At 50.2% G+C, this 13,497-nt stretch overlaps 1 protein-coding gene across 5 annotated transcripts in view; it reads left to right on the forward strand.

The window, feature by feature from the left end:
- The window catches only part of CPD (carboxypeptidase D), a 38,001-nt gene that overhangs the window by 18,668 nt on the left and 5,836 nt on the right, over nt 1-13,497 (forward strand). For 4 of the 5 annotated variants that reach the window (XM_032707217.1, XM_032707216.1, XM_032707218.1 and 1 more), the window contains 12 exons: nt 4,161-4,303; nt 4,636-4,805; nt 5,372-5,739; nt 6,146-6,337; nt 7,156-7,323; nt 8,333-8,442; nt 8,873-8,975; nt 9,403-9,545; nt 10,102-10,271; nt 10,854-11,165; nt 12,356-12,551; nt 12,798-12,954. In XM_032707217.1, coding sequence (XP_032563108.1) covers nt 4,161-4,303; nt 4,636-4,805; nt 5,372-5,739; nt 6,146-6,337; nt 7,156-7,323; nt 8,333-8,442; nt 8,873-8,975; nt 9,403-9,545; nt 10,102-10,271; nt 10,854-11,165; nt 12,356-12,551; nt 12,798-12,954 — 2,232 coding nt within the window. The remainder of the gene's footprint in view (nt 1-4,160; nt 4,304-4,635; nt 4,806-5,371; nt 5,740-6,145; nt 6,338-7,155; nt 7,324-8,332; nt 8,443-8,872; nt 8,976-9,402; nt 9,546-10,101; nt 10,272-10,853; nt 11,166-12,355; nt 12,552-12,797; nt 12,955-13,497) is intronic. The other variant, XM_032707215.1, reaches the window with a different exon arrangement.

The raw sequence follows: 13,497 nt of genomic DNA on the forward strand, positions 1-13,497 counted from the left end.
GCTCATGGCAGTGCTGTGGTGGCCTCTGTTTCCTGGGCATGGCAAGGAGTGCCCAGAGTGAGCTCTGGTAGAAGCTCTCAGACACATCTTTCTGAGTTGTGCACAATTTGCTGCACTTCTGTGTTTGTGTTATCATAACATTCTTACTGAAATTCTTTTTCTTTTTGAGAAAAACATTGGCTTGATGGTTTGAGTGTCTGATGCCTCTTTTCATGTCTGTCATGAACTGCTGGGCAGTGCTGTGCTGGTGCAGCTCTTGGGAAGACTCTGCCCTTTTCTTTGAGAGAAGGTTGCAGGGCTTTGCTGCTCTGGGCTGTGATGCAGCTTTTTCAGTTGGAGGCTAAAACCTTACCTCCTCTGAGCTTTAATGGTTGCAGACTAATAGACCAGAACATTCCTCTGCCTCTTTGGTGCTGCTCCTGGTGCTCCCCTGATCTCCTGCTGTGAGACAATTGGTTCTATCCACAGAGTCAGCAACTTATGCCACATATTGAATCACGTCTCCAGCTTGCCTGGTGCCATCTGCTCTCTCTGCAGAGCAGACACGACCTGTGGCTCTGCTTTAACTTAGCTGCAGGTTTCTTATCTCCTGATGTCAGCTCCAGTGAGAGCTGGAATTAGTTTTCTGCATGGTGCATTTTGAAAATAGAGTCCTTCTTGGCTGGCCTGGAAGGCTTCTCCTGGCACGTGGAGTATTTATGGTATCTGGATCCCCAGGCTTGACTCTAGAGAGCTGCATTCCCCTGGTTTGAGCTTGGCAGGGAGCAGAGGCAGCCCTGCCTGTCAGTGTGAGCTCTGCAGTGCTTGTGCTGCAGGAGGTCTGGGATCCCTGCCTAAAGCACAGTTCTGATGCTCAGGGAGTGGGACAGAGCAGGAGAGAGGTTTGTTCTGAGTGTATTTGTGACCTACTGCTAGCCAGGGGCTGGCTTGCTGTGACACTAAGCTGCTCATTTTCCCTTTTCTTTCCTCACTGACAGCATGGGTATAGTGCTTCATGGGGAGGCTGGAACTTTTTGCAGTGTTAAAAAAACCCCAGCTTTTTGCAGTGTCTTTGCTAAAAGACACTCTGTGATTAAAAGTGCTGAAATAAATCCATCAGGTTATCCCAGCTATTACTCAAGCAGAGTAGAAGTGCTGTCCTCTAGTCTGACAGTTCTCTGCTTCAAGTGTGTTTTTTCTGCTCTACTCCTGCCTGAGCACAGGTCTCTCTTTACCCCTCCAGATCTCTGCAGAGCCAAGAGAGGTTGTGCAGATGGTATGTGGGGAAAATACGTAATTCCACATGCTGTAAAAATAACTGTCCTGCTCTGCAATAGAGCCATGTGAAGGCCAAATATGTGCAATGGATGCAATCCAAATTTTCAAGAATGCAGTGGACTACTTTCTCCAAGAGACAGTTTTACCAAAATCGGTGTAGCAAGCTCTAATTTAGTCCATTGCTGCTCTATTATGGGTGAGCATCTGTCCTAAATTTGCTTGAATGGCAGATGAAGCACTAAATATGTTTCATAATGGCTCTGGTTTACGTATGGATGTTTTCAAATGCATTAGCATCCTGCTATGAGCAGATGGTTATGGGCTGGCAAATTGTTTCACTCGTGTGGTGTTTACTGGCGAGAGAGGAGCCTGGTGTGCTTTGTTGTTCTGAGCCCGGTAACAGGAGCTGAACAGAGCTGAGGGGGGATCAGATTCACAGGCCTTGTTTCTCTAACCCCTTGAACTGAGTTGGAGAGTTATAAAGCCCTCAAACACTTTCTGGCCCCTCGTGCTGGACAGAAAAGTCTCTTCCTGTTTTGCTGTCAGCCCGTGCAGGAGCTGCAGTGCTCTCCTTCTGGCCGCCAGTGACATTTAATTTGTTACAATAAAAGCTTCACGTTCCCTTAGCAGCAGACTCCCAGGGGAACTGAGAGGAACTGGGACATCTTTGTTGTGGTACCATCCTGCAAATCTTCCCAGGGGTCTGTTCTAAATCCTACTTCATGCTGTCAGTTCCTCCCTGCTTTACTGGACTGCAGTGGGGCTGTTGAATTCAGAGCGGTGGTCCCTGACTTTTTGGGCCGTCACACGTGCTGTGAGCCTCCCCTGCTTGGCAGAGTGCTGCCGATGGCTTTTCTTGGCTGTGCATCAACACAGGCTCTGCCAGTGCCAGGTAATGCATTTGCACTGGGATATTGATCCGTTCTGGGCAGTTAATTGACCGGTACCACAGAGGGTCCCTCGCTTGTGAAGGGGCTTGGGAATGATTAGGAAACTGCTCAGACAAAGCAAGTGAGGTTTGTTGGCACAGCACTAACGTAGCACTTCGGTGGCCCAGGCTGAGGATGGGAGTACAGAGCCTGCATTTCTCACAGACCTGCCTGCTGGGGTTCTGCAGGACACCTGCCACAGGCCTTCTGCTTTCCTTCTCCTGGACTTGGCATCTGCCTCCTGTGGACAAAATGTATAGCTGTTCCCTGAGAGATGGGCTTCTGAGAGCCAGTTTGACTTCCTCAACTCATCCAGAAGAGGCCCATTGCCCAGGCTGCTGTGTCCAGCTGACACTGGGAGTTGTTCTATTGGGGTATGGAGGTCTCTGGGCTCAGTGGTTGCAGTCTGACAGGCCAGTCTGACTGGGTTGTAACTGGATAAGGTTGTGTAACCCAGAAGACATCATCAGCACGCATAAAACGTAGTGTGGGGTGTCTTTCCTACTGACCCAACTGCCTGAGTGGGTGGTGGGAACAATCCTCTCATGTGGTCATGACGTCTGGCTACAGTCATGTGGTGGGATTTGTCAGGCTGACTCTGAAACCTGTTTCACAGACTTGTGGTGGTTTTGGAATGTCCTTTTTGCTGTTGAAAGCTCCCATAAATGTTTAGAGGGCTGAACACTTGCAGTGTCCAGCAGCATGCTCAGGTCTGGGCTCCAGATCATGAGTGGTGATACCTGTAGACCTTGGGTCCTGCCAGTACATGATTCATTCCTGTTTGAGGAACAGGTTTGCTTGCTGAGGGTTGGATGTAAGCTTCAGCAAATGGGGTCAGGACACTTGCTGGGACAAGGTGACCTTTTTGATTCGTAGCAGTGCCTGTGGTTTCTCTGAAGGGTGAGGATAACAAGGTGAACTTAACACAGGGAAACAGCTCCGTGCACTCCTGTTTCGTGGTGCTCACAGAGGTTTGGCTGGTTTAGCGCTAAGCTAACAAACTGTCTCCAGGTGCTGCAACATCCTTAAATTGATTTGAGACTGCTGCCCTAAAGAGGAAATGTGGGAGGAAGCTGGTGACTTGGCCAAGAACAAGTTTCTCAGCCTTTCTCAGGTGCATAAATCTGTCCTGTACTCCTCTTGCAGGACCTGGCTGCTGTGGGGTTGCAGCCAGGTCGGCAATGAGGGAGGCACTGCTGCCTTCCCAAACTGAGAAGAGTTTCCTGAAGGGGACTTACTGCAGTTCTCTGCACACTCTGACCATGTCAGACCTTGTCAGACTTTCTGCCAGGGCTGCTCTAAATATCAAGTAAATGCAGATCTTCTAATAAGGAGTTGGAGGAAAATTGCAGCTGAGGAAGTAGAGAAGGGGAAGCATTGCTCTCATCTTGTCTGGAGTTTTGCTAAGAGGCTTTTGGGAGATCAATCTTGTGGTCCTTTAAAGTGATTTCAGCATGCAGATTTGAGCTGACATCTCCCAAGTTGATAGTCCATTATGTTCTTTTGTATCAGAGACCTCAAGCTCATTTCGGGTGAAGTAACTTCTCCTGCAGGCAGACCTCACAAATATGTTGGTGTTTTGGAATGCGCAGTGAAGGACTCAGCAGTGGGAATGTTCAGAGTCTGGTGTGCCTGCCCTGGCATACTGGGTTTGTTGTGTCTGGAAATGTAAAATGAATCCATATGAATTTCCAATGCTATGTTGCCAGGCTCAGCTGATGGAGCAGTGAGACCAAAGGGACTGTCACTTTGACCTGTGGCCCTGTGTGCTGGTTATTGGGAGAAATGGAGCTCGATCTTCCCTGGCTGTCATGATAATCTGACCTGATTTTTCTCCTTAGGTTGCTCCCTCTGGAGCTGGGGCAGCATCCTGGGGAGAGGCTGAGGGGGGCTGAAGGACAAGGAGAAATGTGCATCCCGTGGTGGGATGTCTGTGCATTACCCTTGGGACATGTCTCTGCCTCCCTTTCTCAGGTGGGATGCAGGATTACAACTACGTGTGGGCCAACTGCTTTGAGATCACGTTGGAGCTGTCTTGCTGCAAATATCCTCCAACCTCTGAGCTTCAGAAGGAGTGGGAGAACAACAGGGAATCTCTCCTTTCTTTCATTGAGAAGGTAAGTGTGGGCTGGGATGGGCGTGGGGGCAGCAGCTGGGAAACCCGTGTACCTGTGATGGGCTGGGAGCACAGTGCTCGGGTGCTCCTGTGGCTTTGTTTGCTGTGTGAGGTAACACAGCTGCAGCAGCTGTTGTGTGGAGGTCGGTGGCTACAAAGCTGTTGTGTATCTCTGTGGTCCTGCCACAGCTCCCACAACCCCCACAATAGCAGAGCTCTGCTGAGAAGGGCCTTGTGGGGTGCAGTGTTACAGGGACCGATGGGTGCTGGCCGAGGACACGGTTCCCCTGATGTTGTCTGTTGTCAGCCAGGCCCTTGCATTTTTTTCCTCAGGTCCACATTGGTGTGAAAGGCTTTGTCAAGGATGCAATCACTGGAGTTGGCCTGGACAACGCGACCATCGCTGTTGCCGGTATCGCTCACAACATCACAGCGGGCAAATATGGGGATTACCACCGACTGCTTGTGCCTGGGACCTACAACGTGACTGCAGTTGTCATGGGGTAATGTCTCTGTGGCAGCCTGTGTCCACACTGCCAACTGCTCCTCTTCCTTCACTTGTTTTCCTCCCCCAAAGCACCTTATGTGTTTAAGGGGCTTGACTGTAAAGGACTCCAGCTCAGAGCTGCAGCTGTGTTTGCTCACCCTGTGCCCTGTTGCAGGGGGGTGCTGTTGAATACACAGAATTTTTGTCACCTTTGTTTGACTGCTTATATCAAACTGCATCTTACTTTTGTGCAAAGGGAGAAAGCGGAGTAGGGTCACCCCAGTAGGAGTTTGTGTTGTCCCAAGCCTGGGTGTGAATGTGTAACTTGCCTCTTGGCTAGTTCTGTGATACACCTCCCTGCTGAGCCTGTAAACAGGAACTCATGCCTCTGACACAGCAAGGACAGCAGTGAAGCTGGGTTCAGTGGTAGTGGGATATGTCCCATCAGCTTGTTCCTGGTGAATCTCTCACAAGGTCTTTAATATCCCAGTGTGTTTCGGCTGGTGGGGTGGAGGGACTGCAGGGGTTTTTTTCCCTCTGTTTGCAGAGCCTCCTTGCTGAAGCCAGTTGTTTTTTTCACAGTTACACACCAGTGACCAAAGAGAACGTCGAGGTGAAGGAGGGAGATGCAACAGAAGTGAATTTCTCCTTGCAGCCAACTGTGATGCCACCAGCTCTTAATGTCACACAGTTCATGACGGCACCGGCTCCTGCCACTACCATCACCCCCACCCCTGTGCAGGCAGAGGCCCCAAATCCAACCTCTCTCCATGAACCCATCCAGCCCGTGGACTTTCGCCACCATCACTTCTCGGACATGGAGATCTTCCTGCGGCGTTATGCCAACGAGTATCCCAACATAACCCGGCTCTACTCTGTCGGCAAGTCCGCGGAGCTGCGGGAGCTCTACGTGATGGAGATCTCTGACAACCCCGGCGTCCACGAAGCAGGTGATGTGGGAAATCCTTTGCAGCGAGGCACAAATGCAAGTGACAGACCCCTTGTGTGGGAAAGTGTGGGCAGAGCAGAAATGAGAGTAGAGCTGGCCCCTGTCTCAATAGAGTTTGAGCTGCTCCTTACATATCCTGTGTAAAAAGTGCAAGTGCAGTGGGTGGGACTTGTGTGTTAAAGAGCATTGCTGGGGACATCTGTGCTGGTCATGAAGCTCTGGGGACAGAAGGAGCACGGGGCTTCCCTAAGACATTGTTCTTTTTGGTGGTGTGGGAGCAGAAGGGTAAATTTTAGGTAAATACCCTGCAGCAAAACCTGCAAGAGCAATGCTCTGGTTGGTGAGGTGTCTCCAGGCTGTAATGTAGTGGCTGTAATTGTCTCTTTGGTGTCACCGTGTGTCTGCAGGTGAGCCGGAGTTCAAGTACATCGGGAACATGCATGGGAATGAGGTTGTGGGGCGAGAGCTTCTCCTGAACCTCATCGAGTACCTCTGCAAGAACTTTGGTACAGATCCTGAAGTGACTGAGTTGGTCCAGAGCACACGGATCCACATCATGCCGTCTATGAACCCTGATGGCTATGAGAGATCCCAGGAAGGTATTGCTGTCTGTGCTGAAATATCTGTGGGGTTTCTAGCTCTGAGAATAAGCCTTTTGGGTTCACGGCACCTCTGGGAAATCTGGAAGCTGTGCTGGAGCAGATGTGCTCTCTGCACAGGGAGGCTGGGAAGGGACTTGGTGCTGTGGGATGAGTGGGTGGACACACACTGCAGGATGTAGGTGCTTGATGGATGCTGGAAGCTGTTGGAGAGAGCTCTTATGCTTCAACAGAGCTATATGCTGTCCCTCTTTGGGCCCCCTTATGGTAATCCAGGGCTTATTTTAAAAAAAGACATTTCTTTGACGCAGCTCTTGCCTTGCTGTTGCTTTGGTCCATTCTCTCAGTAAATGTGCTGTGGGAGCCAGGCTGTCTGCAGAGCACTTGTCCATGGATAACGTAGACTTTTACCATGAGGTTGAAATTGGCAAAAACATCCTTCAGGGAAGTCTTAAAACTACGTGGCTCTTGCAGATTGGTGGAACAAAGTCTGTCCACAGAATCACTTTCTGGAAGCAGAGCTCTGCTCGGGTCTAACACAGAACTTGTCCAGCTGGTTTGAGAAGGGGAGCTCTGCGGTTTCTGTGGTCGCGACATCCGGCTGCAGAGATTGTTCATGGTTCGGTGCCTCTCTGCTGGCTGAGGTGTCAGTGGCACTGAGAGCCTGAGCAAACATCCACTGGAAGGGCCCCCAGGCACTGCTGTGCAGAGCAGGTCACTCCCTGAAGGAGACTGTGGGTGCCCCTCTCTCGGTGAAGCCTCTGTGCTGAAGTGGGAGCTTCACTAGGCACGAGCTTGAACTTGTGTTTAATTTTCAGGAGACAAAGGAGGTACCGTTGGCAGAAACAACAGCAACAACTATGACCTGAACCGGAACTTCCCAGATCAGTTTGTCCACGTGACAGACCCTCCACAGCCAGAAACTCTTGCTGTCATGGCCTGGTTGAAGTCTTACCCGTTTGTGCTCTCGGCAAACTTGCATGGAGGTACCACGACCAATCCGAGCTCCTTCCTCTGTGCTGGGGTTTGTGGGATGGGAGTTTGCAGGGATATCTCCACAGTGTTCTAGGTGTGCACTGAGGAGCTCTCCTGCTGCAAGATGGAGGAGAAGGTGGAAACACAGGGTGAAAAACCATGTCCCCAAACATGTTTGTGGGGAGTTGAAGAGGCTGCTGGGAAGATCCCAACCACTTCTCTGAAGGGAGCAGATGGGAATGATCATGGCAGATGGGGATGGACTCTTGTCAGCACTTGCTCAGCAGCTGGTCTGGAATGGGATGTAGAGCTGTGGCTGTTAAAGGCTTCACAATGTTTATAAAGTGAATGCAATCCTGAGGGTTCCATGCCTTGAATTGCATGGCGGAACTATGAAATTTGCTGTAATTTAATTATCTTTTTTGGAATAATCTAAATTAAGTCTCTGTGTATTACAGCTTATTCCCTAGACAGTTTGTCTGCTGGCTTGTAGCTGTGGTAACTTGCAGGTGGTTTCTTTGTTGCCAGCATGTTTTGTTTGGAGTGCAGAAGTACTGTGTGTGGGGATGAGGGGGCTGGCAGGTCTCCAGCAGCAGTGGTGTCGAGGGCTTCATGGTGCTATCAGTACAGCTTCCATAGGGAAAACCTTCGGTAACAAACTCCAGAAGGCTGAAAAACTGCATCATTTGGGTCAAAAGCATCATGTATGTTCTAGGAAATTCCTCCCCTTGCTTTCACTTCCCTGTGAAAGCAATTATTATGTGGTTGTGCTCAGCCCTCCTTTGTGTAGGAGCCAAAGCTTTGATGTGTCGTGGCTTTGGTTCACCTTCCCATCTAGATGTGGTGTTATCTCTTCCTGTGCTTCTGTTGTCTTTTCTATCCACTGGGCTTAATGCTTTGTTTGATGCCAAGTCCTGAGAAACAGAAGACTTGGCACTTACTGGAGAATAATTTCCCTTACTATGCTGAGGAAGACTGGGAAAGCACACAAGTATGAGCCAAAGCTTGTTTTGCCTGCAGGTTCTCTGGTGGTTAATTACCCCTTCGATGATGATGAGCAAGGAATAGCCATATACAGTAAATCCCCAGACGATGCTGTGTTCCAGAAGCTGGCACTTGCCTACTCCAGGGTAAGGCTCTAACAGGATCATCCTGAGGGGTGAACTCCAGGGACCCTCCTGAGCAGCTGGTACAGGTGGGCACAGGTACTGTGGGTGCCTGGTGTTGCAGGCACAGCAGAAAGGTCCCACAGGAGACTCTTGTTCCATGAGTGATGTCCAGCATGCTCCGTCTGCGGGCACTGAGGGAGGAGAGCTCTGTGCAGGCTCAGGGAACAACACGTTGAAGGGTGTTGGAAAATGCTGTTAACTGGCTGGGAGGAGGGCAGGGATATCTCTGGGTAGTGTTTGGGTGTGGATGCAGTTGGTGCTGCAGCCATACAGACACACCTCTACGTGAACCTCTGTTTGGTAACACCAAGCATGTGACTCATGGTAGAACAAAAGTGCCAGTGGCTGTGGAGTGCAGACTCAGCTTCACATGTTGCATCTTGTTTTATAGGAAAATGCACAGATGTACCAGGGAAGCCCTTGTAAGGATATGTACCCCACTGAGTACTTCCCACATGGCATCACTAATGGGGCTCAGTGGTACAATGTTCCAGGTAAAGTACACATTAAATCTCCTGCACTTTGTCTCCAAGTTAATACATGTGCAGCTTAAATAATTTAGTCTGATCAGTCAGGAGCTCTGCATTGGTCAGCCCAGATTAATGGGCTTCTTTTATAACCTCTTAAATAATGTACCCCGATAAAGTTATTCCTGGGGGAAGGAATTTATAGTGTAGTTTTCCCAGCTATTAGCAAAATGGTTTCATAAAATTTTACAGCACTTTATTAGCATGAAAGGTATTTACAAGAAAAGGTTATTTGTCTGCTCTTTTGGCATCCCTTTGAAGCTTGAATCCTGCCCTGTGTAAAAGCCTTTTCCCTTCAAGTTTGTACTTCATCTTTCTCTACTGTCTGATATTTTGTTTTAACTGTGATACTTCAGAAGACTTTGTCAAAATTCTTTTTACGTTCCTGTTGTAGGTGGGATGCAAGACTGGAATTACTTGCATACAAACTGCTTTGAGCTGACCATTGAGCTGGGCTGTGTGAAATACCCAAGAGCTGAGGAGCTGCCCAAGTACTGGGCCCAGAACCGCCGATCGCTGCTGCAGTTCATGAAACAGGTGGGATGCTTGGACCTCAGGCAATCATGTGAGCTGCTTCTGGGGTTTGTTTTAGACATGCCACAATGAACAGGCTGATCTGTGGGCTGAAGCAAGTGCTGCTTCCCGGCCGGGCCAGGTACTTGCTCTGCAGAAATCATCCCCATCAGAACCTGTCACAGCTCCTTCTCTCCCCTCCTTCTCAACATACCAAAAATCTGTATGGAAATAGCCGCCAGGTGATGCAGGTGTGGGCTTTTTATGTACCACTACTTTGGCTTTCCCTAGGCTGGAGTGGTCCTTACATGCTGTTCCTACCTGAGCCAGGGCTGCTGCACACCTGGGGCGTGCAAACAAAGGTGTGGAGCAGAGAGTGCTGTGCTGGCACCCTGAGCCAAACAATTGCTCATTGTACTCATCAGATGATCTGTGGCCACGCCAGCTACTGGCCAGTCTAACCTGAACCCTTTTGGAACATCTTGCTCCTCTGGGAACGCTGGAAGTCCCGGGCTGGGATGTGGTGGGGTGTGGGTGTCAGTGAGGGCCGTCTCTCAGCAGGGCTTGGGTCTGTGTGCAGGTTCATCTCGGCGTCTGGGGCTTTGTGCTGGATGCTGTGGACAAGAGGGGCATTCTCAACGCCACCATCAGCGTGGCCGACATCAACCACCCCGTGACCACCTACAAGGACGGAGACTACTGGCGCCTCTTGGTCCCGGGGACGTACAAAATCACAGCGTCTGCCCGAGGGTGAGCAAGCACGGCACGAGGGCAGATGGCGCGTGACTGACTGCCCCGTCAGGAGCATCCCATCCCCTCTGCCTACAGCAGATGTAGGAATGGGCCTTTCTCCTGCCCTCTGGCCTCTGCAGAGAGAGCAGTGTGAGGCTACCCTGATGTCAGAGACTGCTCACCTGGCTCTGGTGTACAGTGCCAGTCTTCCCTCGTTTGGAGGTGATCTGGTGAAGGAGTGGCTAACTCAGTGTCCTTAGGGGAAATTCTCTTCCAGGCAGCTGCCCACAGAAATGACTTCATCACTTCAACTGCTGCCAAAACTCTGTATTAAAGCAGCCTGACTTGCTGTCTTGCCAGTCTGCCACGTAACCCTGCAACACCTGAGCCAAAAGCAGCTCAACGCCATGTTGGGCCCTGAGCTGTTCCCTGTCCTCCTGCCGCTCCCATGTCCTTTTGAACTGCTCTTGCTCCTCGTTTCTACCCTTCTCACTTAGGGCTGGAGAGCAATAGCAGTCCCATGTAGTAAGGATAGGGATGGCCCGTTGTCTGAGATCTCAAATGCCTGATGTTTCCTTGTACCTTCTTTTCCCTGGGCAGGTATGATCCAGTCACTAAGATAGTGGAAGTTGGCAGCAAAGGTGGGGTGCAGGTCAACTTCACTCTTTCACGGACAGACAGCAAAGTGGAGGAGGGAAAGGTGCTGGTCTTGAACACCCCAGACACCAGCAACCCCAACGAGAAGGAGTTTGAGACCCTGATCAAAGATCTCTCTGCTGAGAATGGTCTGGAGCGGCTCCTGCTCACCTCCTCCCGGGATGTGGCTCCGTATCGGTACCGCCCGTACAAGGACCTCTCCGAGTTCCTCCGAGGCCTCTATCTGAACTACCCACACATCACAAATCTCACCAGGTGAAAACAAAGCAGCAGTGCTCAGCTCCTCCCTGAGCAGCAGCCTGGGGTAGGGATGTTGTGCAATTGTGAGCTGTGAACACAGAGGGGGAGCTCATCCCTCCCCTTTCCTGTGCTCCCTGAGATGGAGGGAGCCCCCTGTGTAAGGACATGGTGGCAGGGCAGTGGCTGCAGGGACTGTATTTGTGTGCTTTTTCCTGAGACATCATTCTGTTGACTTAAACCTGGAGTGCTCTTGGTTCCTCGGGTGTGCCTGGGACTGGCAGTATTCCCAGTGTTGATATCCCAGGCTTCTGCAAATATCTCTGTTCCATGCTCTCCATTTCTTTTCTAAATCCTTTCTGACATCCACCCTGCTAAAGAGCACCCATCAAAAATGATCTGGTTTGACTTAAAAATCTCAGATGGCCTTTTTTCATTGTCTGCCTCCAGATTTTATTTCAGTAGTGTGAGATGTTTGAGTGAGCTTGCCCTGAGCCAAGGTCTCTGCCCTCCTGCAGGAGACCAGCTGCTGCCATCCTCTGCTTTCCTTTGTAACCTTACCCTCTGTCAGCTTTAGAAAGCACAAACCCCTTTGTCCCAGGACCTCATTTGCTTGTTGTCACCAGGCACAATGTGCTCATGTGCTGTCCCCACTGGTGCCAAGGCTGCTTTGCTGATCTGTAGCCTCTATTGTCCCTGCAGTTGCATCAGCCCTGAGTCTGTTCCCTGCTTTCCCTGCATTCAATTTGCCAGCTTAATGGCATGACTGTAGCAACAGCTCCTGCATTACTGGGAACAGGCCTCTTTTATCCTCCACACTGGGTGCTTGATAAATTAGTTTGATGTCCAGGTGTATCCTGGTCTGAAGGAAAAAAAACAACCCCACAAACAAACCAAAAACCACCATTGGCAGCACAGAGGTATCCAGCAGTTCCACATTTATCATGATCCCATGGGCTATATGGAGATGTATGGAGCACTGGGTGTCCTGGATACGCTCTTCCACAGGTTCTGCTGTTCAAACTGATGTTCCTGGTGAATTCTGTTCAGTGCTGCTGCAAATCTGCCCTCAGGATGTGGTTGTGTTTCACTTGCTTTTGCAGCCTCCTCAAGGAGATTCCTTTCCACAGTGGGATTTCTCCCTGAGCTCAGGCTAGAGTTGCAGCTCTGTTCCTGAGCTGACACTCCCATTTCTCATCTCTCGGCAGTTTGGGTCAGAGTGTCGAGTTCCGTCAGATCTGGTCCCTTGAAATCTCCAACAAGCCCAACCAGTCTGAGCCTGAGGAGCCCAAGATCCGCTTTGTTGCTGGTATTCATGGCAATGCTCCTGTTGGGACAGAGCTGCTCCTGACACTGGCAGAATTCCTTTGCATGAACTACAAGAAGAACGCTGCTGTTACAAAGGTGAGGGACCAATGCAAGGGACCACCTTGAGCCTTCCTGAGATGGCAGTACTCACTGGGAGGGACTTGTCTCGCTAACCCTGGCTTGGGGCTTGCAGTGATCCCGTGTGTAATAGGGAGGTGTGCGATCCGTGGAGTGAATGGGAACCTCAAACTGCTGTTCCTAGGGTGAGCTCCAGGGAAATGAGCTGTACAGAGAATGAACCCTACTAATTGCACTTTATGTACTGTTTCCCCTTTTGCTCAGCTGATTGACCGGACACGAATTGTGATTGTCCCTTCCCTGAACCCAGACGGACGCGAGATCGCCCAGGAGAGGGGCTGCACGTCAAACATAGGCCGGACTAATGCTCACGGCAGAGATCTGGACACAGACTTCACAAGTAAAGCAGACCAGAGCAGTGATGTGTAGTGTCCCTGCAGAAATGCAGGCTGCTGCAGGAGTCTCCTGCTGACTGCTCTGGAGTTGGGTGGAGTTGTTCTGTTACAGGGCCTGCCTGTAAAGAGGGCAGCATTCCTGCCCTGGACACCAGGCAGCACAGCTGCTGGGAAGCTTCCAAAGCTTGAATCCCTCTTACAGACAGCAATTTGCAGTCTCTTATGTGCAAGAGACGAAGCAGAGTTCTTTAGGAATAGTCCAGAGGTCAGATAACACCTAATATATTTTTACTCTTCATTGATTTCTTCAGTCTCTGAAAAAATGCTCTCTGTTCATGCTTCCCAGAAACAGTCTCCTTTTTTCATGCTTTTCTGGTTTCCATGTAACTGTATCCATAGCACTGTATCAGTGTTATGCCTACTCTCCCTGAGGAGTAAGTGTTCTGTGCCCAAGTTGAGCTGGGATCATTCCAAATGCTTTCTTAACAAAATGTCAGTACTGTGACATTGTTGTGAGCAGACACACATGAAATACCCTCTGCAACACAAAACTAAATAGCCTGGGGAAG

The sequence above is a fragment of the Chiroxiphia lanceolata genome, chromosome 20 (genome assembly GCF_009829145.1).
Source record: "Chiroxiphia lanceolata isolate bChiLan1 chromosome 20, bChiLan1.pri, whole genome shotgun sequence".
Lineage (NCBI taxonomy): Eukaryota > Metazoa > Chordata > Aves > Passeriformes > Pipridae > Chiroxiphia > Chiroxiphia lanceolata.